At 34.3% G+C, this 25,748-nt stretch overlaps 3 protein-coding genes across 4 annotated transcripts; all 3 read left to right on the forward strand.

Moving 5' to 3' along the window:
• Nucleotides 1-5,022: 5,022 nt before the first annotated feature.
• LOC102585901 (receptor-like protein 12) lies at nucleotides 5,023-8,256 on the forward strand. Its single transcript, XM_006343664.2, has one exon. The coding sequence runs from the start codon at nucleotides 5,023-5,025 to the stop codon at nucleotides 7,957-7,959; it is 2,937 nt and encodes a 978-aa protein (XP_006343726.1). The 3' UTR covers nucleotides 7,960-8,256.
• A 1,447-nt stretch (nucleotides 8,257-9,703) lies between these two features.
• LOC102601568 (serine carboxypeptidase II-2) lies at nucleotides 9,704-16,865 on the forward strand. The gene is made up of 10 exons (XM_006343542.2): nucleotides 9,704-10,043; nucleotides 11,731-11,838; nucleotides 12,694-12,789; nucleotides 12,890-12,982; nucleotides 14,057-14,142; nucleotides 14,253-14,516; nucleotides 14,853-14,986; nucleotides 15,643-15,738; nucleotides 16,291-16,396; nucleotides 16,539-16,865. Exons 1-10 carry the CDS (start codon nucleotides 9,791-9,793, stop codon nucleotides 16,698-16,700), a joined length of 1,398 nt encoding a protein of 465 aa, XP_006343604.1. The 5' UTR covers nucleotides 9,704-9,790; the 3' UTR covers nucleotides 16,701-16,865.
• Nucleotides 16,866-20,390: 3,525 nt separating this feature from the next.
• LOC102600654 (pentatricopeptide repeat-containing protein At4g30825, chloroplastic) lies at nucleotides 20,391-25,218 on the forward strand. Of its 2 annotated transcripts, none has more exons than XM_006343540.2 (2): nucleotides 20,391-23,840; nucleotides 24,890-25,218. In XM_006343540.2, exon 1 carries the CDS (start codon nucleotides 20,968-20,970, stop codon nucleotides 23,779-23,781), a length of 2,814 nt encoding a protein of 937 aa, XP_006343602.1. In that variant the 5' UTR covers nucleotides 20,391-20,967; the 3' UTR covers nucleotides 23,782-23,840; nucleotides 24,890-25,218. The 2 variants fall into 2 exon arrangements, with proteins under 2 accessions (XP_006343602.1, XP_006343601.1); XM_006343539.2 differs by lacking the exon at nucleotides 24,890-25,218 and adding an exon at nucleotides 24,403-24,434.
• Nucleotides 25,219-25,748: the final 530 nt, after the last annotated feature.

Genomic DNA, 25,748 nt, shown 5'->3' on the forward strand with positions numbered 1-25,748 from the left:
TAAACCCCCCCCCCCCCCCCCCCCAAAATAAAAGGGAATAAAGAGGGATAAAAGAGTTATAAAGAAGAAACGAAGAACCTCCAAAAGTAACTATCATTGAGTAGAGATAAAATAACATGGCTGCTTACTCACATGGGAATATCAAATATGCAGAATTTGATGGAGACATTGTTGCATCCAAAAGTATTAAAAATGAGAAAGGGACACAAACCTCCTTTTACAAATATTTTAAAAAAATATTTCACTTGATATTCTATATCAGTTTAAAAACTTTAATTAATCTGAAATCGTTTTGCATAAGGCTTACTAAAAAGGAAAAATGCTCTTTATTGGTCCATGATTGTGTTTATTCTCAAGAGTATAACTCAAAACCTCTAAGTAAGGATGAAGAAATTCAATATATTCTGCCACAACCCAAAATATTTTTTTTTTTTTATCGTAGAATGAATAAAATCTCTTCAATCGTAATCAAATTAGTTCCAGCTTCATGAAAAATTTGTTATGTTTTCCTATAATTTTAAAGAAAAATTCACAAGAACTTATATCTAACTATTATAACGGGGAAATCACGAAAAACTTTCAAGAATCAATTTTTTTTTCCACGGTCCAATTCTAATGGAAAAAATATTTTTTGAAAATCAATTTTTACTAAGGATTTACTCGTGGAAAGTGTCCCTTTTTTTTAATAAGGCGTAAGCTGGAGGGGAAATGGAGAAGTCATTGTAAGGTGTGGAAACAAACCCACACCAACAAAATAAAAAGATTAAATAGTTAATCAACTGATCTATTTAAATTTCCGTTTAAAAAAAATATAATTTCTAATATTGCATAAGTTAATTACACTAATATATTTCTAATTTTGTAGATTCTATGTGGGGAAATGGTGAAGAAATTTCATATAAACATTATGGGCCATCAAGAGTATATACATGTGAGGAAAATAAAAATAAAAATATTATTGAAAAGTCACTTCTTATCTCTGTGAGTACAAGTACTTTGTTTCTATATTGAAAAAAATAAAATAAAATGGAATGGAATGTTTCAATAAAGACACACTATGAAGTCATTTTTGCATAAGTCAATAGGTTTAGAAGGGCAAGTTTTGTCATTTGGTATTCGATGTCTACTGATTCAATTAATTTAGATTCACGTTATAGTAGGTCCATTAAGAGAGTGAAACACTTCTAATCGAAATATTCTTCAATCACAAGGCTCATACTTGCCAAAGATGAAACTAAGATTTTTTTTTTGAGTTTTGAATATGCTACAAAAATTCATAACTTATTTTGATTGCTCAGTTCATAATTAAAATATAATCCCTTAGTTTCATATTACTTGACTCATATTGACTTGACAAACGCCTTAAGAAAATTTTAATTAGAGGTAAATTTGTCAACCGTATAATCCCTTCGTTTCATAACTCTTTTGATTTGCTAAAATGGACAAGTAAAATAAAATATCTATTTTTGATATACGGGTCAAGTAAAATGAAACAGATGAAATATAAAGAATTTCCAAATATATATATATATACACAAAATCTAATTAAGCAAAAGTTATTAGATTCGTCTGAACCTATATCGAATATTATAGCCTTGCCTCTGATATTCGAGACATCTAATTAAGTGAGGAAAGAATCTCAACTATCACACGGCAGTAATCAAAGATTCATTTAATATCATCTATTATCACATGATTTATTTGATCTTTCCAAACCAAATTTTGTTATATAATTTTTGAATTGGTCTGATGTTATTAAGCTATAAATTGTATTTAATGATCTAATAATTTTGGTATAATTAATTCATGCAATAAATTCTATTGATTAAAATAATAACCAATAAAAATATTCTCACATTGTAAGTTTTTAGGTTTAATATGAGAAATGATGAAGAAATTTCATACAGATCATTCTGAGTCATTAGCAGTATACTTCTGACCAAAAGTGAATAAAAAGTCTTATTTTAATTTTAATAAATAAAGGCTAAAGTTAGGTGGCCTGGAAAAAAATTTAATTTGAATCTGATTTTTTTTTTTAGTTATGAAATCCATGTAGAACTTGGTCTCCAAGCCATCTCAAAGCAATTTCCCACAATTTGTATTATTTTTATTAAAATCATTTTTTTTTCCACACGGTTCGGTGTCCTCATTGGAGCCCCGACTAAATTTGGGTGGCGCTTTGCATGGCCCATTCGGGGGTGGTGCTACTAGAAGAATTTTCTCCATACACAGAGCTCGAACTCGAAACCTCTGATTAAGGATAGAGCAGTCCCATCACTGCATCACAACTCATATTGGTTTAAAATCATATTTTCAAATGGTAGTAGTGTCTATTTATGTATTATGTATTGTTTATAGATGAATGAAAATGAAAACTTTAACAAATTCCCAATAATTATATGATTTTAATTTGAGACATTCAAAATTATAAACACGATCCTATTTTTATAGAACCTTCATAATTTTAATATTTCAAATTTAAATTTTGAATGTGTTGTCTAATTTACTACTTTAAACAAACTTTTAAATTAGGTTTTTTTTTACTATTAATAATATAGTATATAAGTCAAATATAGTATTTTAATTTTGCGTCCAATCAAATAGCAATGCTTATAGATTTGAGTCCGATGCTTACCTTTGGGTAGAAATGGCACTAGCATTTCTACCTAAAACATAAAATATATTTAGTTCTTAAAAATTATTTACAATATAGCATTTTGCCAAACATAAAATCACACCTATTATCATTGTTGGTGTTTCTTCGTCTTTAGATGAAATACGAAAGCCTAAATTCATATTAAAGGTCTGAACTTTAGTTAGAAGTTTGAACTGTCAAAATTGAAACTTCAGACTCGAGGTATAAATTTGAACTATATTCGAACGAACTTGAATTATGAAGTTTGGCTTTTGCAGTTCAATTCTCAGATCGATCGAGGCAACTTATCTTTAACAACTTTATAAATTTTGACTTTTATTGAACCGCTTTTTGTGCAATGTTTAACTATTGGGCTCAATCACATAGTTGGCCCAAAGAAAGAACATGCCATTTGGGCTCAATCTCATAGTTGACCCAAAGAAAGAACAGGCCCATTGGGCTCAATCACATAGTTGTCCAAGACCATGCATATAGCCCAATTAAAGCCCAAATTCCATATGGGCCTTTAGACATTTATGTAGATGTTTCAAAGAGCAAATTACATGAATGACCTTCATAATGGATGATTTTGAACTTTTAGTCCGCGCTTAGCAAATTATTTTCAAAAATAACCTTTACTTCGGAAAATCTGCAAGACAACTTTTATTGCCTATCAGGTATAAGTTGTGGTCATAAATTGATTTTGCCTATAAGACAAAAGTTCGAGATATTTCAATAAGTCAAAGACTGCGAATCTACTTAAGTGAAATATAACTTATGCCTTGCAGAATTTTTTTTGCATGTATTACTTAATTGTTCACAAAATTATAAAAGATCGATAAATTTGATAATATTAATTCTACCTATCGTGTTAAACTGTTACAAGTTGTCAACTTGTTATATATTGATTTTTTTTTTTGTGACAAGTTGTCAACAAATCCACCACAGGATTTGGGCATGGCCCATTTAATGCTTTACATGATTAAGAACAGTGATTCCACAATAGATTGGAACCCAGCCCAACCAAATTCCATTTTTTTCATCAATAACCGAATACTTTTGTTTGTTATTTTATTAATTGAATTTTAGATTATTTTTTTTTTAAAAAAGGAAAAAATAGTGAATTATCTAATTTTCTAACATATATTCTATTAAGGTCTGAATAATCAAGAATCGTATTTGATAGATATGTCGAGATGTATTTGTTAAAAAAAAGAGATGGAAAAAAAATTAGAATTATTTAGCGAGTTATATCAACAGAAAATATATGATCTCGTTTCCACCTTTACGGTCATTCTCAATACAACTATCAAATATTAAACTTTTTGTTATTTTAAATTGTTCATCTTGATAAAAGATCCATTGACAACCAAAATGTGATTATACCCCAAAATATTTTCAAAAACTTTTTTTTCAGTTTTCAGAATATCACATAGCAAACACTATTTTGGGGCATGAGACTAGACCTCTGTGTGAAGTGACTTATTTTATGTATTTTTAAGCATTTGAAATTGACTATAAACCCATCCAAACAACCCCAGGTGTAGATGTAGAAAATATTTAGCCAGACAATTGATTCTTTCAAGTGTTTGACTTGGAGTCCATTCACAAGAAGACTTATTGACTTGACACCACAAGGACTAAGACTTTCCAACTATTATGTTAGCAGTAGAGTCAGATTTTTCACGAAATTTAAAATATGAAGAAATAAATACATAAAAAAGTCAAATGTAGTTCAACATCTATTTTATATATGCATAAAAATAATAATTTAATCATATATAAACAATATAATTTTCCGTCAAAGGAAGTTCAAATGAATCCCCTTGATCCTACGTAGCTCGGATCCGAACTAGAAATGACCAGAATGTTGCGTAGCAAACACTTTTAGTTAAATTTTGGGGCATGACACTAGGTGTCTGGTTAAATTGACTTATTTTAGGTGCTTTTAACACGCTAAGCGTTGTGTTCGGGATTGACTATAACCCCTTCTAAACAAGCCCTAGTGTGAAAGTAGAAAATATTTAGCCAGACAAATGATTCTTTAAAGTGATTGAAACATGGAGAGCAGTCCATTCACCAAAAGAATTATTGACTTGACACCACAAAGACCAAGACTCTACTTCCAAAATGCTTCTTTTGTCTTGGTCAATACTAGCTTAATTTTTTTTTGATAACCGTGGTGTCTGGCCAGCTTGCACGTACTTCAACTAAATTCACGAGATATCTATCACCTCCACTAGCCACATGTACCAAGTCATTGTGTCCATCAATGCTAGGAACGGTGGGAAGACATCATCTACTATTGTTGTCCCCACTGAATTTGAACCTGAAACCTCATGGTTCTCAACCGCGACTACTAGGTGACCATCATACTATGCCTATAAATGACAAGAGATGTTCCTTCCTACTTCATTCACAAACAAGCAAATATGAAGAACAATTCACTTCAACTTATCTTTCTCATATTGTTATCTCAACTTTTCTATTTCACTTGCATAAACCATCACTTTGTTTCCTCTACTAACACCTCTTGCATTGAAACAGAGAAAAATGCACTTCTAAACCTTAAAGAAAATCTCACAGATCCTTCAGACAGGCTATCTTCTTGGATTGATCAACAAGATTGTTGCCAATGGCTTGGTGTAACATGTAACAACAAGACCGGACATGTCGTAAAGATTGATCTTAGGAACAAATACTCAACAGAACATGAATTGAGAGGTGTGATTAATCCATCTTTACTTAAGTTACAACAATTGAGATACTTAGACTTAAGCATGAACAATTTTGAAGGAATCAAAGTACCGGAATTCATCGGTCGCCTTAATGAACTAAGGTATCTCAATCTATCTGGTGCATCTTTTACTGGTTTAGTCTCTTCATTCCTTAAAAACCTCTCAAATTTGCAAGTTCTTGATTTAGGAGGCTTAGATCTTAGTAAAGATACTAATTCTTGGCTTCAAATAATCAATGATCATGTTCCTTCTCTGTTGGAGTTGCGTTTGCCTCGATGTCAACTTTTAAACATTCCTTCTTCTTTTCCATTACTAAATCTTACTTCCCTTTTGGTACTTGATCTTTCCAACAATGCTTTTAGTTCATGTACATTCCCTCAATGGATATTTAAACTTAGTAGCCTTGTGTATCTTGACTTAAGCTCCAACAATATGTGTAGTGAACTTGTTGATGAGTTTGGTAAGCTCACTTTCCTTGAACATCTTGATCTGTCTTCGAACCACGGTATCAATGGGACACTCAAGAGGAGCTTGGGGAAACTATGTAATTTGAAGAGTTTGATCCTGTCTTACAACAACATCAGTGGAGACATAATCGAGTTCATCGATGCGTTATCTGAATGCCAAAGCAATAGCTTAGAGACATTGGAGTTGAGTTTCAATAAATTGACAGGAAATCTTCCTGATGCATTAGGCAACTTGAGGAAACTGAAACATCTTCAGCTGAGGTATAACTCACTGACAGGCACAATACCTGAAAGTATAGGGAACTTATCATCCTTGGAGACATTTTACCTCACATCTAACAAAATGAGTGGGAACATCACCACGAGTATCGGCCAGCTCATGTCGTTGGTCTCGTTGGATATCTCGGAGAATATGTGGGATGGTATTGTCACTGAAGCTCATTTGATGTATCTTTCCAACTTGCAAGAGTTTTCAGTTGGGATGAAACTTAGTAAAAATATTACCTTGGCATTCGATATCAGCCCGAATTGGAATCCTTCATTCAGGCTGACATTCTTGACTATTCAGTCATGCCAATTAGGTCCTGAATTCCCACATTGGCTGAAGGATCAGAATGAGCTCACCAGCCTAATACTCAATACCGCGGGGATTTCTGATGCGGTACCTGATTGGTTTGTAGAGTTGGATTTGAAGCTTGATAATCTAGACATGGCATACAACAACTTGACAGGGAAAGTTCCAAACAAATTCAAGTTCAACTTTCAAGCCAATGTGGATTTAAGCACTAATCGCTTTGAGGGACCTCTCCCACTATGGTCTTCTAATGTTACAACATTGTATCTGAGGGATAACTTGTTTTCAGGACCTATTCCTCTCAACATTTATGAAGCACTTCCCAATATAGGAGACTTGGACATCTCCAGGAACAATCTAAATGGCACAATTCCCTTATGCATAGGTGATATGAATCAGTTAACTACGTTAGCCCTCGATAACAACCAACTTATCGGCCAAGTTCCTGATTTCTGGGGTAAGTTACCATATCTTTACTGGATAGATATGTCAGAGAATCGCCTATCCGGACAAATTCCACACTCACTAGGCTCTCTTGCTAGTCTGATGTTCTTAAGACTCTCAGGCAACAATCTCTCTGGAGAACTGCCTTTGAGTTTGAGAAATTGCACGAAAATGATCAACATTGATCTTAGTAACAATCAGTTGTCAGGGCTAATCCCAGCTTGGTTAGGGGAAACAATGAGTTCACTGTTAATCCTTAGTGTAAGGAACAACAGGTTTTTCGGTCACATTCCTTTAAAAATCTGTAGCCTTTCAGGTCTTCACATACTAGACTTTTCAGGAAACAACTTATCCGGTTCTGTCCCGTCCTGTTTTGGAAACTTGGAAGGGTTCAAGGTTGAGCTAACTGATGTAGAAGCTAAACAATATCAAGGTACATTGAAGCTTGAGGCAAAAGGAAGAACACTTTCTTATGATAGAATCCTTTACCTAGTAAACAGTATCGACCTCTCGAGCAACAGTTTGTCTGGTGAAATCCCGGAAGAGTTAACAAACTTACACAAACTTGGAACCTTGAACTTGTCTATGAACCATTTGACAGGACATATACCAACAGATATCGGAAAGTTACGTTGGGTTGAAACGTTAGATCTTTCAATAAATCAGTTATCAGGTACTATCCCACCAAGCTTAGCTACATTAGACTTTTTGAGTCATTTGAACTTGTCATATAATAAGTTGACAGGAAGAATTCCTACTAGTACTCAGTTTCAAACCAAAGTTGATCCAACAATTTTTCAAGGAAATGTTGCACTTTGTGGTCCTCCTTTGGAACAATGTGTTGGTGATAGGACTACGACGACGACAACATCACAAAGTGGAGGAAATGATGAAGGGGAAACAGATGATGAAGATAAACTTGAGAAAGTATGGTTCTTTGCTGTTGTTGGTTTGGGATACATAGTTGGTTTTTGGGCATTTTTTGGCACTTTGATCTTCAAGAAAAGATGGAGAATTGCTTATTGCAGATTCATTGAGATGTGTATCTTGGAGTTCTATGAAATGTCTTGTAGTTTTGTGAAAAAAATGATAGGAGTCTAATAAGCTATGTTGCTCAGACTCTTCAAAATTGTCGAGGGGTGCATGTGGGATCCTCCAAATATAGTATATTTGTGAAGGATACGACAATATTTTTAGAGAGTCCGAGCAACTTAGCTAATAAGTGGAGCTATAGGAGTTTGTCTCTGCAATTCTGCTATATGCTATGTTTTAGTTTCAATATAGCACATATTACTACTTTTTCTATATGTAAAATAATGCTACCTAAGTATTGGCACTTATAGAAATGCCAGTGTTTTGGGTAGAGTTACGACATGAGTGGTCAGTTGAACACTTTTACGTCGGTCAAAATAATACTTCTTATATATGTATACATGTTCACAAGACTATTGTAGTACATATAATTAGGAAGTTGTTTAAATAGTATCTAAGACTATTCTTATACTTAATTTGCATGCATCTACTTGTATAAATAGAGCACATTCTATGTGAAATATGGAGTAAATAGTACTAGTACAATTTTAACATAACACATCAGTAATTAAGCGAAAGAATAATAGGTAATAATCATGGTAAATTAGTGGATATTCACAAGTAAAATGATCAAAAGTTCACGTTTCAGTTAGTTACATGTCAAAAGTGCTAATAATCCTTAACATGGTTATTTTTATGGCATAATATGTTTTAGGGACGCCACATCGCATAGAACGTCAAGTAGGATCTATATGTTTACCTGTTCAATTTTATATAAATTTAATTGTACACTTATATATACTCAAAATTAAAATCGTTAATGTTAAATAAAACGATATATTTATGTATTTATGCGTATGATGGAGTATATAATAGGAAAAAAACAATCTTTGTCCTACCTTTTAGTGAACCAATTGCACCATATACACGTTTCCATCATACATAAGGGAGGTTGCAAGTTGCAACAATCATGTCATAAAAGCCACATAGCTTTTTAATCAGCACAACAAACAAAAACAGGCATATCATGTGCACAACAACAAAAAAGCAACACCAATCCTTACGTTAATAAATTGGTTTAAAATAGCCATTAAAAAAGTATGCGAATAGATACTTAAATATGTATAAAGTTGAACACGTATATAGATGTGTGTGTATTTTATGTGATATAATATATATAGGATTGTCAATTCATATATCTACTTGTTCAACTTAAAATAAATTTAAATATCTATTTATACACGCTTAAAGTTGGAGAATACAGATACTAGCTTAAGATATAAAACAAAAGTAAAACACACAAAATTCTCTCTTAATTAATGTTCTTTAAGGAACGTGTAAAAAAGAAACCCAACAAATAATTTAAGATGTAAGGACCAATTTAAAATTTTATGTGTTTGTAGTTTGTAAAATTTCCTAATATTTATGAGATCTCACGTTAAAACTCCTCGTAAATACTAGATATTCTTCTCATCTGTTCTAACTTTGATATAAAATTACTTTGGTACATATTTCTAGTAGGAAATGGCCAATGTACGAGTTGGTATGTTAATTCTGATTTGACTTAACTCAATAACTTTGATTCAAACCTTTAACTTATAATAAAAAAATTATTAAATATATACAAATTATTAATTTCAAATTTATAAACTTTAAATTTTAACTCCATTTCTAAAAGTAACACATATATCATAAAATTAATCGAAATAAGTAAAAACTTTGAGACAAACAAACAAAGGAAATCATGAATCATGTGCACGACACTGCAACAACAAATCTAATCGTTACGTTAACAAAATCATAATTGACACCATATTTAAAAAAGTGAAAAAAATATGATCTTTATATACCCCATTATCCTCATTTTTTCTACAAGTTAATAAAAATTTCCACCAAGAAAATGTTAAATCTCATTTGGGTTTTTGTTGTTCTTGGTTTATTTTTCATTTCTGGTAGTTTTTCTGTAACCCCAAATGCACAAAAACTATTAGACAGAGTTTCTAAGCTTCCTGGTCAAGGGTTTAATGTGAACTTTGCACATTATTCTGGTTATGTTACTGTAAATGAGGAATCTGAAAGAGCTCTTTTTTATTGGTTTTTTGAAGCTGTTGATGATCCATCTTCAAAGCCTCTTGTTCTTTGGCTCAATGGAGGTTTGCAGCTCATCCCAAAGTTTTAATCTTTCTTTTGTTTGTTTGCATTGTATCTTAAGTTTGACTGTGCACGTAGTTTAAGAAATATAGATAGATTTTTGAATGTTGTGGTCTTAAATTTGTCACATGCAATGTTGGAATTGTAAATAGACAATCTTTTTGGGACATATTGAAAAGTAAGGTAAGACACTTAAATTGGGACGGAGGGGTATATTTTCTTGTTCTCTTTTAGCTTGTGTTAGGTTGGTTTTTTGTTGTTTTGTTTGATTCTTTTGTTGTATATAGCAAAAATTGAAGAGCAGTACTGAAATTATGTTGAAAAAATATAATGTGCTAATAGGACGATAAAGAATTCGTTTTTCGGTTATATATATCTTGTTTGTTAGAGTGGGTTAGAGTCCCGCATTGGTTTGGGAATGGACAGGTGATTTGCTAGCTTTTAGGGTTGAGTTAGGTTCAAGTCCTATATCTTTACATGGTATCAGGGGCTCCTGGTCCATGCTTCAATTAGGCCTGAGCGTGAAGGGAGTGTTCGAGTCCTACATTGGTTGAGGAATGGAATGATGGTTGTTTATATGGACTTGGATTATCCTCCCATCAAGAGTTAGCTTTTGAGTTTGAGTAGGCTCAGTTGTTATATCTTTACAATTGCATTCTAGTTACATTTTCTTATCCTCCTTTGGCTTGTGTTTTGTTGGTTTTTGTTGTATATGACAAAAGGTGGAGGATTTGTGGCTTAGGTCGCAGGTTCAAGCCCCACACCATGCAAAGCGAAGCCCGGTATTTAAGTGGAGAAGGGTAGAGGGGCGGGCCCATTATCCACCGAGTTTAGAAGGCTGTGATTGGTCCAAAGGGCGGGTCACAGACGGATTTCTTGGTTATAAAAAAAAAAAAAAAAAAAATATATATATATATAACAAAAATTGAAGACAGAGGTGAAGCCAAGATTAAGAGTTTGGGGGTTCTAAATTTCGTTAATAACCGTCAATTAATGTTGTTAGGGGTTCACAAATTAATATACATATATATTTAATTAATTTTCTAGTACAAATATAGGGTGTACATAAAAGCTACTAGGTTCGTCCGAACCCATGAACCCCCACCTAGCTCCGCCTCTGATTGAAGAGCAATGGTGAAACGAGGCTGAAGAAAGAGGGGATTTTTGTTGAAAAATTATACATGTGTTAATAGGACAATAAATAATTTGTTTTTCGGTTATATATAAGCTGATGAATCTTCTTGACATGAGAGAAAATTCTAGTGAAGTGACAAAGGGGTTAAAAGATTGCACATTATGCCCTTTCTTTGTTTGATTACATTTTCTTGTTCTCTTTGAGCTTGTCTTTGTTTGATTGTTTTATTGTATATAACAAAAATTAAAGAGTAGTGGCAGAACTAGGTTGAAAAATAGTAATGTGCAAATAGGACAATAAATAATTCGTTTTTCAGGTATATATAAGCTGTTGAATCCTCTTGACATAAGAGAAAATTCTAGTGAAGTGGCAAAGGGGTTAAAAGATTGCTACTTCTGAATCCCCTTATGAAAATTCCTGGCTTTGTCAGTGTTGAAGAGTCATCAATTCCCATATTGTTGAAGTTGGATGATCGTTTTCCTCCAATAAAATGGTTGTTCAATGTGGTTGATTGTGCCAATGATTTGTTTATTACTGATTATGGGTTCTTACAGGTCCAGGATGTTCGTCGATTGCCTTTGGGTTAGCTGAGGAACTTGGACCCTTTCATATTGAGAAAGACGGCAAGACCCTCTATTGGAATCCTTACTCTTGGAACTTAGGTATGTTTCATAATGCCCCTTCTTTTTGCTATAAAAACTTATTCTACTGTTGAGGGATTTTACCTTTCTAAGCATGCTCGTCATAAATATCATTTTTATGAGATGTATAATATATGCTTATACATTCATGTGCCCACTTCATGGGATTCACTTCAGTGTGTCCAACCTTAAGAAGAAAACTTTAGCAGTGTCAAAACATAGAATGTAAGTGATGGGCAAACTTTATAGTTGTTCTTAGATTTCACATGTGGTTGTAAATGGTTCAAAACGAATTTCGTTTTGGAGAGGAAGCTTAAATTATGTCACTGGAGAATCAAGGCTTATTGTTTTTGCTCTGGTATCTTACCGATTGATGTGATACCAAAGAGATTGTTGTTGTGGTTACATTTGATTGTTGTAATGGTTTTTTTTTTGTAAATTTTAAGGGAAAGGACTAATAACTTTCTTGGGGGGAGGAGGGGGCGACCGAGTATCAACTTCTGTTAGCTAGTACTGCGGTCTATACAATTGTCTTCTTGTTGGTGTTCAAAGATGGATTTTACTCTTATTGTATCGGGAAAATGATGTCATTAGGCATTGATGGAGGATGGTTTCACTTTCTAGTCAGATTAGTTTATGTACGGATTCTTTGACCCAGTTTTACCTTGCCTGACTTAAGTAGTTATAGGAAGCCAGTGTTTCTTCAAACAATAGAGGTTAGAAATTCACCAGATATTCCATGTTTACTCGACAATTTTACCCCGAGGCACATTGCTTCTGAAGTATGTATACATTTGGTCTTTGGACATAATTGTCTGAAGCATTGTTTTAGGAACTTATCAGGATGGAGTCTGACTCAGTTATCTGTTTCTGCAGCTGCAAACGTGTTATTTCTCGACTCGCCTGTTGGAGTTGGTTATTCCTATTCAAACACTTCATCTGATCATCTCAACAATGGTGACACTCGGACAGGTAGTCATATGACCTTTTGAGTGTTTTTCTTTAGGTTATTGTCCGTATATATCTGTAAACATGTATTAAATTTTCTTCAATTGTTGTTGTTGCATTACAGCTGCGGACTCCCTTGTATTTTTACTGAAGTGGCTTGAACGATTTCCAGAATATAAAGGAAGAGAATTTTATATTTCAGGAGAGAGCTATGCTGGTAATATTATTTTTCTAATCTACTTGTGAGATTTAGGTTTCGAACATTTACTGGTTAGCTGTATCCAGTGCAATATGATTAGATCCCTTAGTCAATTGACGGTGACCAAATATATCGGGTGCATTGTTGATAAGTAGCTGGTCATCAAGATGAAATTACATGTCTATTTATGCTTATGGAGGAAATCCATAAGCATTCCAGGAATTCGATTGTTTTTGTATATTTATTACATAGATGGAGTCATAAAGATCCTTTACTGCCTTACAACCCACTAATTGATGTCATTTGCTCGCTGCTCTAATTGACAGTACATATTCATGCCCTCTGGTTTGTCTCAAACAGAGAAAATTGAAGTTGACAATTTAAAAGGAAAAAGGAAGCAAGAGGACTTCTGGAGTATCAAGTCATTTCACTTGATATACTAGTTGATATTCTCCCTCTTTCTGTATAAGCATTCCTTTGAGTTTATTAATTTCAAGTTGTCTGTTGACAATTCACCATACAGCCTCTAATCTTATTCTAGGCATTGAATTATTGTTGCCTATTGTCTGTTTTCGGGAAAGATCTTTCTTCATATGATTTATTTCTAATATTTAAAGATGTTTGGATGTCAACAATTATCTAGCCTCTCAACATTTGATAGGATTTATACAAGCAACAATTGTGGAGGTCAGGGATTCGGGTAGAAGGCTAGTAGTAAATAGTTTCGCGTCTTGTCTCTCCTGGTAGTAGTATTAGTATTATTTTTGGTAATTTTTTCATTTCACTATTTCAGTATTTCTCATTCTTAGTTTTCTATTACTACTTGTTGTCTCTTATATATGCCTCTGTTTTCTTACTGTATTGCTGTTGTTACTGCTTATGTCTTCATAAATTTTGTATTTTTGCTTTGCTTGAGTCGAGGGATTATTGGAAATGACCTCTGTATCTGCCAAGGTAGGGGTAAGGTCTGCGTACACTCTACTTTCCCCAGATCCCACTTGTGGGACTATTCTGGGTTTGTTGCTGTTATCTTGGGTAGCTCATTCAATTACTGAAACAACTGTGGTTTACTTATTCGTGGTTGTGGACCAGGGCATTATGTTCCTCAGCTAAGTCAAGCTATTGTGAGGCACAACCATGGCTTAAAGACGCAAGTGATCAACTTAAAAGGTTTCATGGTATGCACGCTTGTTTCTCAACCCAATGCACACATACATATAAGATTATCAAAGACAAAACATTTGCATTTGTGTAGTATAGTACTAACACTAGGTAATGAACGTTGCAGGTTGGAAATGCTTTGACTGATGACTATAATGATCACTTGGGATTATTTCAATTCATGTGGTCAGCTGGAATGATTTCTGACCAAACATACAAGCAGGCGAATGCTTTGTGCCACGACCAATCATATTTGAGACCCTCAGAGCAGTGTGATAAGATTCTTGATCAGGCTAATGAAGAAATCGGAAATATTGATAGCTACAGCATCTTCACTCCAGCATGCACAGCCAAATTTAGTATACTAAACCACTTGCTCAGAAAGAGCAATGTAAGTGACTGGGACTTTATTCCCACGTTAACTTCAGTTATAAAGTTTTAACTCTATTCACTTATAGTGTTCATTGTCTGAGTAGTGAGTAAACATGATTTTTTGGAATGGTAATGGTTTAATCACACTTTCTTCTATTACTTTCCATTTTTTCCTGTAGGATGATTGAGATGCTATCAACATGCGACGTTTTCAGTATATACCTGTTAAATTTGATTGAAAATGTGATTCTAAACTTGGATAACATGCTGCTTCAAAATGATTGAAATTAAACTTTTGAAAAAGATTTACTTATCACTATTTTGATCACTGATAAAATTTTATGCCTTTAAATAGAGTATAGGCCATCTCAGAAGAAGCTATGATCCATGTACAGAGCAGCACTCGAAAATCTACTTCAATCTTCCTGAAGTTCAGAATGCTCTTCATGTTCATAAGAGAAACTCATCATTCAAATGGGTAACTTGCAGGTATTTTCATTTCTCTTCCAACACCTACTCACTGAAAAAAGCAGCAACCTCGCTGTTTCTTCTCTTCTTCAGCAGCAAGTTACACTTCCGTTTGATTTTCTCTCTTTTCTTTCATTGCTGTCCCCATACATAACAAAATAAAAACTACAGGATAAGAATGGTAAATGAACGGGCAACCAAGTGTGCGGCCTAGTGGTCAATGAAATGGGTTGAGAACCATGGGGTCTCAGGTTCAAGTCCCAACACCCAACAGAGACAAAAAACACTAGATGATTTCTTCCCATCTAACCAAGCTCTGGTGGATACATGTGCTGGTGGGACTTGGGAGTTAGCAGGTACCTCGTGGTATTAGTCGAGGAGTGTGCAAGCTGACCGGGCACCATGGTTATAAAAAAAAGAAGTGTAAATGGATGATGGTTGGTTTGAAATGTTGAGGGCTGCTTGCCTTCTAAAAGAAAGAAAAAACTAAAAGTCCATGGGGGTTTACAGATGTTGAAGGGGATCTCATGCAATGTCTTTATTATATATGAGTCAAAATGAAAAATGCATTATTGTGTAGGTTAATTGAATCAGTGAGCTAGCCCCTTTTGTCTTTCAATTGTACATGTCATATACTAGGTAGGAGCTATGTATTTACTCATTTTCTCTTCTTGCAGTGAAGAAGTATCCAGCGGTTGGAAGGATTCTCCCATGTCAGTGCTGGATGTCTATCGTGAATTGATAAAGTCAGGTCTTCGTATTTGGGTTTTTAGGTATGCTTTTATCCTAATGCTAAGCTTTTCCTTCTCTTCTCACATTGACTTGATAAGTTGGCAAGCATTGCGATTTTAGTAGTCATTTTGTTACAGTTAATGCTAGTAGTCGTTTTGTTTCAAGCAGAATTGTACGCAACATTCACAATTCTGATGGTATTCATTTAAGTTAGTGTTAAACCTGCCTAACAAACTACAACATTCTCTATATGCCAATTATTGTTCATCCGATTGTTTAATAACCTACTATTTTGAGAAAGAGAGAGGAAACTTTGAAACTCCAAATAGTTTGTTAAACTAGTATTACAAACAAAGTTGATAAGTAGTTATGTTGAGGATGTTAAGGGGCTGAAGTATGATAAGAAAGTTAAACTTGGTTTCAATTGAAACATAGAATCTAAAAGCTCTGATATATACTCAAGACTGCTTGCAGACATCATTGCGCGAACCTCAAAATGTTTTTTCAGCATATTATAGGCACTTTTACCACTAATGTGAGCTGACAAAATGCTGATATCGCGAGGAATGTTTGTTTGTTTAATTTTATGGCAGTGGTGACACAGATGCTGTGATCCCAGTTACATCAACCCGTTACAGCATAGATGCTCTAAAATTGCCAACTGTTGCTCCTTGGCGCGCTTGGTATGATGATGGACAGGTATTTTCATTGCTCAATTTTGTCGTCTTTCATGAAGTACCTCAAATTCAATCTGTCTATAGCTCTGCAATTGCTTATTTCTTGATTTAGTATCAATTCTGATCACGTCAAACTACTATCATACCATTAATGCGTTAAACAGGTTGGAGGATGGACTCAGGAGTACAAAGGGCTGACATTTGTTACAGTAAGAGGCGCCGGACATGAAGTTGCTCTGCATAGACCGAAACAAGCTCTCACTCTCGTCAAGTCGTTCTTAGCAGGAACATCTATGCCTAGTTTGGAACTAATTAGTGACTCTTAGTTCTGTTTTTCTTTTTCTTTTTCCAAGCTGATGCTTGTTTATCTTTAGCTTGTGATCTTTTTATAAAAACTCGATGCCACGCTTATGAGTTGTAAGATTTTATCATCTAAAGCAAGTATGAAATGGAACCAAAGTTGTGTTGCAATTATATGATTTGAGAATGAATTCTACTTCTCTTGCCATCCCTATGTTTGTGCTTCATGAATTTCAGTACTTGTAAATCAGATAGAATTTCTGGATGGCTGAGAGTGAAAAGTTTCAAGTGGTGGATGCCTTAGGGAAGGGTTTTCTTTTTACTTGTTTGATAGGAAGATGGTAAAAAAGGGAGCCTGGTGCACTAAGCTCCCGCTACGTACATGGTTCGAGGAAGCTAAGGATCGGACCACATGAGTTTATTGTACGCAATCCATGTATGTAAGAGGTTGTTTCAACAGCTTTTGTATAAACTTAAATAGAACACAAATACTGTCGGGTGAAAATAAGGTCAACAATATAAAGAGATCACTACACCTTGTTTGGATGGTGATTACTTATCGTTTCATAATGTATCGTATTATTTTGATGAATACAATGTTTGAATCGATTGTATTGTTTCTCGTCATTATATAATGTCATGAATCAACCATTTGAAGGATAAGACCTAGAAGAAAAGTAAGGTATGAGTAGAAAAAGACTAATACGTAGATAGTAAGCAATAACAAAACGAGAAGAAGAATAAGATAACGGCACGATCACACCTACACCTTGTTTGAATGGTTATTACTCGTTGTATTGTATTGTTAGTTTAAATAACATGTTTGTTTTGTTTGTTACTCAAATTTTATGGTAGGTTTATCATTCAAATTGTTGTATGTGTGACATTATGTAACGATAGAAAACAAAAATAATCTATACAAATGTTATATCCATTAAAACAACCGATATGAAATATTACGAAACAATATGGATGAAGTATGATTGATTCAATAGAAAATTTGGGAAAAGACATTTCATGAGATATAATGTAAAACAACATAATACTAAAAAACAACCAATAAAAAAAGAGAGAAGTTATTAAATATGGATAATTATTGAATAGTTGACCACAACAAAAATTGTTAGGACAACATTCTTCATTATGGTTTTGTTGTTCATGGGATGAAATATGAAGAACAATAGATGGATTGACACTTTCTTCCTTGAAAGCCATTATATCGAACTCGTAGAGCTTTCAATATGAGTTGACTCAGTTCAGACAATGACTTAAAAAGGAGCAAAAACAAATATATAGAAGTGATTTTTCCTTTTTTTTATTTGGGAATAAGAATCCCAATCCTATTTAAGGTAAGTTTGTTTATGGCATTTTTTTAAATATGGCATTGTTTTAAAATACAAAAATAGGAAAAATTTCCTAAAACGTATCTTTTTTTTTTTGGGTAATAAAAATAGTACGTAGTATATATTAATAATAGCTATTAAGAATCATAATTAAAATACAGACTACGTTTGAACTTTAATATATATATCTGAATATTAAAATGTGTTTTAACATTCGACTTATTAAATAATTAAAATTATTTATTCTTTTCAACATCATAATTCAAATCGTTCAACTCTTACTAAGTTTTAAATTCTTTATTTATTTTTAATAATATGTTTGTAATATATGCCCAATAAAACTTTCTTTCCTTATATGGTCATAAATATGTAGGTACCAATAAATTGAACAGGTTAAAAATAGATTGAATTAAAAAATGAAACCGCGTAATAAAAGGACTCCTAATTTAAATTGGAATGGTATTAAATCTCTCCTATTCCAAATAAAAAAACGTTATTTATAATAAGTTTCCTTGTAATAATATATGTCTTACCTCTATATATATTTCACTTTTAATTCAAAAAAAAAATATTTTCAAGAAAACAAACAATGGTATATCAAAGTGAAAGTATCAAGGCAATTAAAATAAGGGTGTTTAATTGGATGCAAAACATGATTAAAAATCGTGTTATTATTCATCATCACCAATTAGGATCGTCATCGAGATTTGGATTTTTAGTTTTAAGGGTAACAAATCGAATTAGGATCGTTAGACCTCGAACTTGTGACTCTAAAAATCGTGGAGGACAATCAAAAAAGACAACTTTCAAGAAAAGTGTTCAACCTTTGAAGATTTGTGAAACTCCGGAGAAATTTGTTGAAAGTATTGATTTTGCTTTAAGGTTATCGGAATTGTTCTTTAAAGACACGATTCCACATTTAGCTAACACAATTTATAATTATTTATCGAGTAGCTTTGGTAAAAATTTGAACTTTTTGAGTAATGTGGATGATGAGTTTAGCAAAATTGTTGTGGCAATAGATGTTGACATGCAAAGTGGAAGATTTGATATCTCGTCAAAAAGTTGTGATGATATTTGTAAATTTCGATTAACTGATTTGTACGAAACACTCATTAATGATCATGATGATGACAAAGGCGAATTTTGTTTACAAGTTGATGGGGTTCAAGAATCTTGTGTTGGGGTTAGTAAAAAGAGAAAAATTGAAGTGCAAAATATTCTTGTAATTGAAGTAGAATATACTTTCAATGATCCTAATGTTCAAGAAATTTTGGATACTTTGTTGGATTTTTTGACCAAGAGAAAGGGATTTAATAATAAGATTGAGGCTTTTGATGGGAAAAATCAAGAATTCATAGAAGTGAAAAGCGGATTGAAGATTACGAAATTGAAAAAGGAGAATGTTATGAATTTTGAATTGGGAGATATATGTTCGGTTTGTTTTGAGATGTTTGAAGAAAAATCCGTTGTCGTGATTACTCCTTGTTCACATATATTTCATAGAAGTTGCTTATTTACGTGGCTATCGGAAAATAACACGTGTCCTATATGTAGAGAAGATTGTGATGTATAAGTAATTTTTGATGTTCACATTTTTTGTTGAAAAAAGTAATTCTTTTGAATTCGGACTCGATAATGTTATTGGACTATTTTGAAAAAATTTATGATGGACTAGTTTGTTAGCTTCAGAAGAAGCTCATAAATGATTTTATCACTATCATAAAAAAGGAAAACTAATTTATATGTCTTTCTTATAACAAACATCACCAACTTAAATATAAAATTAGCAAGAACCACAAAACTCTACACTAATTTTGTCCATGCATGCTGCTATATCATTACTAGTGATTTTAAATTCATATTCCCAAATTGCAGAAAAAATAATAATAATCCAAACTTAGGTTAATCTTTTTTAATACATTTGGTCTAGGGTTCAAGGTTTTAGTTTTAAAAATTGATATAAATAATCGTCCATCAAAATAATAGTCATTCATACATATGTTTGTTGTATATCATTGTATAACATACATAAAACATACATTTTGACAAAAATAATCGTCCATCAAAATAATAGACCTTAGTCTATAGTTTTGCTTTATATCAAACATACAATTTTATGCAAAATAATATATATTAAAGGTATATCTAATTGACGAATGTAATTACTTTGATGGCCAACCAAATGTCTAAACTCAGTTGGTTGGCTACCTAAACTCTCACCTTATTGGTGAGGGTTCGATTTCCCACATTGCAATCCCTTCTCGTATCCCACTTTTTAAAAAAAAATTAGAAAATGTCTAATTTGCCTCTTTTTTCCCAATAAAAAGAAAAACCCCATTTACTAGCAAGTAGCAAGAAGACAAAAGGGTAAAAGGAATGTTGCAGGTAGTCTCCATGTCATCTTCTAACAATCACCACTAGCTCAAACTCTCAAAATCAAAATCCCAAAATTTTCCACTCCACTGCTTCACTATTTCTACTTTTCATTATCCTCTCAAAAACTCAAAAAGTTTCCCCCTTTTTCTCATTTTTTTTTTGCCTAATCTTGAAGGTAAGCCCTCAAAACTCTAATCTTGATAACTCCCAACCAACCCCATTTAGCTAAATTTTAACTTTGTTTTTTTGTAAATTTTGAATGTTGATAACTTCCAAGCAACCCCTTTTAGCTAAATTTTGATTTTCTTTATGTGAAGTTTTGAATCTTGACTACTCCCCACCAACCCCTTTTAGCTAAATTTTGACTTTGTTTTTTGTAAATTTTGAGTCTTGATAACTCCCCCTCCAACCCTTTTTAGCTAAATTTTGGTTTTGCTTTTTGTGAAATTTTGAATCTTGATTACTCCCCACCAACCCCTTTTAGCTAAATTTTGAGTTTGTTTTTAATAAATTTGGAATCTTGATGAATTGATGCTGAAGTTGTCAGCTTTTCTTGAGGCCACTCTGCTTCATGGCCTCTTTGAAATTACCCCTTTATGTAGATAGTTCATGGGAATCCAAGAAACTAAATTGCACAGTAAAAGCTTTGAACTTTACTGATTCTAAGTGTTGGGTTCCCTCATTTTTGGGTGGTGGTGCATTTGTGGTTAGCCCATTTTGTAATTTGAAGCACATTAGAGTTTCAAGATTAGAAACTGAGGAATTAGAGACTTCTGAGTTGAGTTTAGATAATGAAGGGGTTGATGGTTTTGAAGGTGAGTTAGGAAATGACAGTTTTGTTACTGAAAGACCAAATCTTGGGAGGGATTCTCAGAAAGGGAAGTTTAATGTTTGGAAAAGATTTAGGAGGGTGAAGAAGGTACCGAGAGACTCGAATCATAGGTCTAGTTTTAGATTGAAAGATAGGAAAAATGGAATGGAAGAAAATCCCATGATTGCGTTTGATGTAAATAGTGATGAGAGTGTGATAGATAGCCAAAATGGGGTTGATTTTCCTGATGAGAATATCGGGTCTGACTCAAGTTTGGATCAGTGCAATGCAATATTGAAAGAGCTCGAAAGGGGAAATGATGGGAAAGCGTTGAGTTTTTTCCGATGGATGAGGAAAAATGGGAAGTTAAAGCAAAATGTTACTGCCTATAATTTGATACTCCGCGTCTTGGGGAGAAGAGGCGATTGGGATGGGGCGGAGGGAATGATTAAGGAAATGAGTATGGAGTCAGGTTGTAAGCTTACATATCAAGTTTTCAATACCCTTATTTATGCTTGTCATAAAAAAGGGCTCGTGGAGTTAGGTGCTAAGTGGTTTCACATGATGTTGGAAAATGGAGTTCAGCCAAATATAGCGACTTTTGGGATGCTAATGGCTCTCTATCAGAAAGGATGGCATGTTGAGGAAGCAGAATTTGCATTTTCAATGATGAGGAATCTCAAAATTATGTGCCAGTCTGCATATTCCTCTATGTTGACGATATATACGCGAATGAGATTGTATGATAAAGCAGAAGAAATCATTGGCTTTTTGAGGAAAGATGAAGTAATTCTGAATCTAGAGAATTGGTTGGTTCTGCTTAATGCTTACTGTCAACAAGGCAAGTTACTCGAGGCTGAGCAGGTCTTAGCTTCCATGAACGAAGCTGGTTTTTCGCCAAATATAGTTGCATACAACACATTGATCACTGGATATGGGAAGATTTCCAACATGCTTGATGCACAACGCTTGTTTGGTGACCTTAAAAGGGTTGGAGTGGATCCTGATGAAACAACTTACAGGTCTATGATAGAAGGGTGGGGTCGGACAGACAATTATGAGGAAGCAAATAGATACTATGTGGAACTGAAAAGACTTGGACACAAGCCAAACTCGTCTAATTTGTACACAATGCTAAATTTACAAGTCAAGCATGGAGACGAAGTGGATGTTGTTAGAACTATTGAGGAAATGATGCACACTGGCGGCGAAAAGTCAACCATCCTTGGCATTCTTTTGCAAGCATATGAGAAGCTTGAACTCATTCGTGAAGTTCCTTCAATTTTGGGAGGTTCTTTATATGATCATGTTTTGAGAAACCAGATAGCTTGTTCAAGTCTGGTGATGGCTTATGTGAAAAACAGCATGATAGATGATGCGTTAAAAGTCTTACGGGAAAAGCAGTGGAAGGATGCTTTATTTGAGGACAACTTGTACCATTTGTTAATTTGCTCATGCAAAGATTTTGGGCATCCAGAGAATGCTGTGAAAGTGTTCACTTGTATGCCAAAATCTGATAAGCCTAACTTACATATAATATGCACTATGATAGACATTTACAGTACAAACAACAATTTTGCTGAAGCTGAAAAGCTTTATCTAATGTTGAAGAATTCAAATGTCAAATTGGACACAATAACTTTCAGTGTTGTGGTAAGGATGTATATGAAATCTGGAGCCTTAGAAGAAGCCTGCTCTGTGTTGGATGATATGGACAAACAAAAAAACATTGTTCCAGACACATATTTGCTCCGTGATATGCTCCGGATCTACCAGCGATGTGACAAGAAGGACAAATTGGCAGATCTTTACTACAAACTTGTGAAAAGAGGAGTCATCTGGGATCAGGAAATGTACAGCTGTGTCATAAACTGCTGTGCCCGTGCACTGCCAGTTGATGAGCTTTCGAGGCTTTTCGATGAGATGCTTAAACGTGGATTCTTACCTAATACAGTCACCTTTAATGTCATGCTTGACGTATATGGGAAATCCAGACTCTTCAAAAGAGCAAGAGAGGTTTTTTCAATGGCTAAAAAGTGTGGTTTGGCTGATGTTATCTCTTACAACACTCTCATAGCTGCATATGGGAGAAGCAAAGACTTCAAGAATATGTCATCAACTGTCAAGAAAATGCACTTCAATGGCTTTTCAGTTTCTCTTGAAGCCTACAATTGTATGTTAGATGCCTATGGGAAAGAAGGACAAATGGAGAAATTCCGTAATGTCTTGGAAAGACTGAAGGAATCTGGTCACTCTTCTGATCATTACACTTACAACATTATGATAAACATTTATGGCGAGCTAGGTTGGATTGAAGAAGTTTCGAATGTACTGGCAGAATTAAAGGAATCAGGATCAATTGGACCTGATTTGTGCAGCTATAACACATTGATAAAGGCTTATGGAATTGCTGGAATGGTTGAACGTGCAGTAGATTTGGTCAAGGAAATGCGCAAAAATGGAATTGAACCTGATCGAATAACCTACACTAACCTAATCAATGCATTACGGAAAAATGATAAGTTTCTTGAGGCTGTTAAGTGGTCTTTATGGATGAAGCAGATTGGATTATAAATATCAATCTGGAAAATGGTGCTGTTATTCATCACGGCCTATTCGTCTCCGGTTTAAAGGTAAATACATGTTATACTCAAGCAGATGTTTGTAGTATCTTCTTTGAATTGTGCTGTATTACATCTTGTTGACTGCAAAGTGTCCTACTTGCTATAGTTTATTGCACTGAAAATGAGCCTTTCACCCCCACCCCCCCCCCACCCAATGAAGTAGTTTGCATGCGTGAACATATTTGACAGATTCTATTGCCATATTACCTAATTATACTGCAGAAGTTTTACCTGCTCATGCATTTGTTAGTACCTCGACGGACTTCAGTGACGGAGCTATGTTTTCACTAAGGGGAGTCAAAACATAGAAAAGTATACACACGAAGAAGCCAGGGGGATTCAACAGATAGTATATAAACATAAAAACTATTTTTTCACCTATTTCCTCGGTGTAATCTTTCAGTGAAGGGGTGTCGATCAATACCCCTTGGAACAAGATGGCTCCGCCACTGACAGACTCATAAAAGATTTAGTGTTCTTTCTGCTGACTTGCTAGAACTCGTGAAACTGCTCGTCTTTCCTATGCAAATTGCTTTCATTGTAACAGTGTGATTCATTTCCGCCTTTTCAGGTCAAGGCTTGTGTTCTTCTTGTATAGTGCACTGAAAATGAGCCTTTCCCCCCCCCCCCCCCCCCACCCAATGAAGTAGTTTGCATGCGTGAACATATTTGACAGATTCTATTGCCATATTACCTAATTATACTGCAGAAGTTTTACCTGCTCATGCATTTGTTAGTACCTCGACGGACTTCAGTGACGGAGCTATGTTTTCACTAAGGGGAGTCAAAACATAGAAAAGTATACACACGAAGAAGCCAGGGGGATTCAACAGATAGTATATAAACATAAAAACTATTTTTTCACCTATTTCCTCGGTGTAATCTTTCAGTGAAGGGGTGTCGATCAATACCCCTTGGAACAAGATGGCTCCGCCACTGACAGACTCATAAAAGATTTAGTGTTCTTTCTGCTGACTTGCTAGAACTCGTGAAACTGCTCGTCTTTCCTATGCAAATTGCTTTCATTGTAACAGTGTGATTCATTTCCGCCTTTTCAGGTCAAGGCTTGTGTTCTTCTTGTATAGTTCAACTCCATCATTTTACAGCAAAGGTTTTACCGAGTAGACTGGATCATTGATGATGCTGATCACGTATATGCAGCTGTCTACTTGTGCGCACAAGTTTCTACAGCTTAGTTTAAAGACAACTGTGTATTGATTGTCTCATAATGCACCAGTCAGTGTATAGTCATGACACTCCCGCCCCACCCCTCCCCGCCCCATTGTCATCCTTACAGGAAGTCATCTCTCTGTTGTAAAAGATCAATATGGCATGAGCCATTTATGGTATAGTTTCAATAAAATCTGTGACATTTTGTTCATCTCCATTTGAATTTCATTTTGTTCTTTAACAAAAAAATGAAGTAAGTTTTCATTACTATTGTGAAAGAATTTTATGGTTCAATTAAAAACGTTAGTCCACAATGTAGAACAATTCAAAAGGCTTGGATCTATAAAACAACAACTCTTTGGAAGTATTGTGAAATTAATTGAGGTGCGCAAAAGCTTTTTTTAATAATATATATAATTTTATGAGAAAATAGCGAGTACATTCACATCATTACTAAAAAGAAAATATATTTGTAACACCCCGTTTCCTATTTAGACCAAAATGCAGATTTTGAGAAGTTACAGGTGCAACCCACGGTTGCCATCCACGGACCGTAGGTCAGACCACGTCCCGTGCTGGTGGTCCGTGGTTCACCACTGCAACCCCTCCCCAACCTAGCTTAGAAAATCGGCTAAGTCTCGACCCACGGTCTGTAGGTCAGACCACGGTCCGTGGTCTGTGTCCGTGGATCGAGACTTCCCTTACCCAGCCTCTGACACAAACTACGGTCGACCAGCACGGACCGTC

The sequence above is a fragment of the Solanum tuberosum genome, unplaced genomic scaffold, assembly GCF_000226075.1.
Source record: "Solanum tuberosum cultivar DM 1-3 516 R44 unplaced genomic scaffold, SolTub_3.0 scf00047, whole genome shotgun sequence".
Lineage (NCBI taxonomy): Eukaryota > Viridiplantae > Streptophyta > Magnoliopsida > Solanales > Solanaceae > Solanum > Solanum tuberosum.

Bases quoted from the DNA above. Each gene is read 5' to 3' on its own strand.
- LOC102585901 (XM_006343664.2), top strand. From the start codon at position 5,023: ATGACAAGAGATGTTCCTTCCTACTTCATTCACAAACAAGCAAATATG.
- LOC102600654 (XM_006343540.2), top strand. From the start codon at position 20,968: ATGGCCTCTTTGAAATTACCCCTTTATGTAGATAGTTCATGGGAATCC.
- LOC102601568 (XM_006343542.2), top strand. From the start codon at position 9,791: ATGTTAAATCTCATTTGGGTTTTTGTTGTTCTTGGTTTATTTTTCATT. The intron at 14,143-14,252 runs GTATGCACGCTT...TGAACGTTGCAG, and splicing joins TCAACTTAAAAGGTTTCATG to GTTGGAAATGCTTTGACTGA. The intron at 14,517-14,852 runs GTAAGTGACTGG...GCCTTTAAATAG, and splicing joins ACTTGCTCAGAAAGAGCAAT to AGTATAGGCCATCTCAGAAG.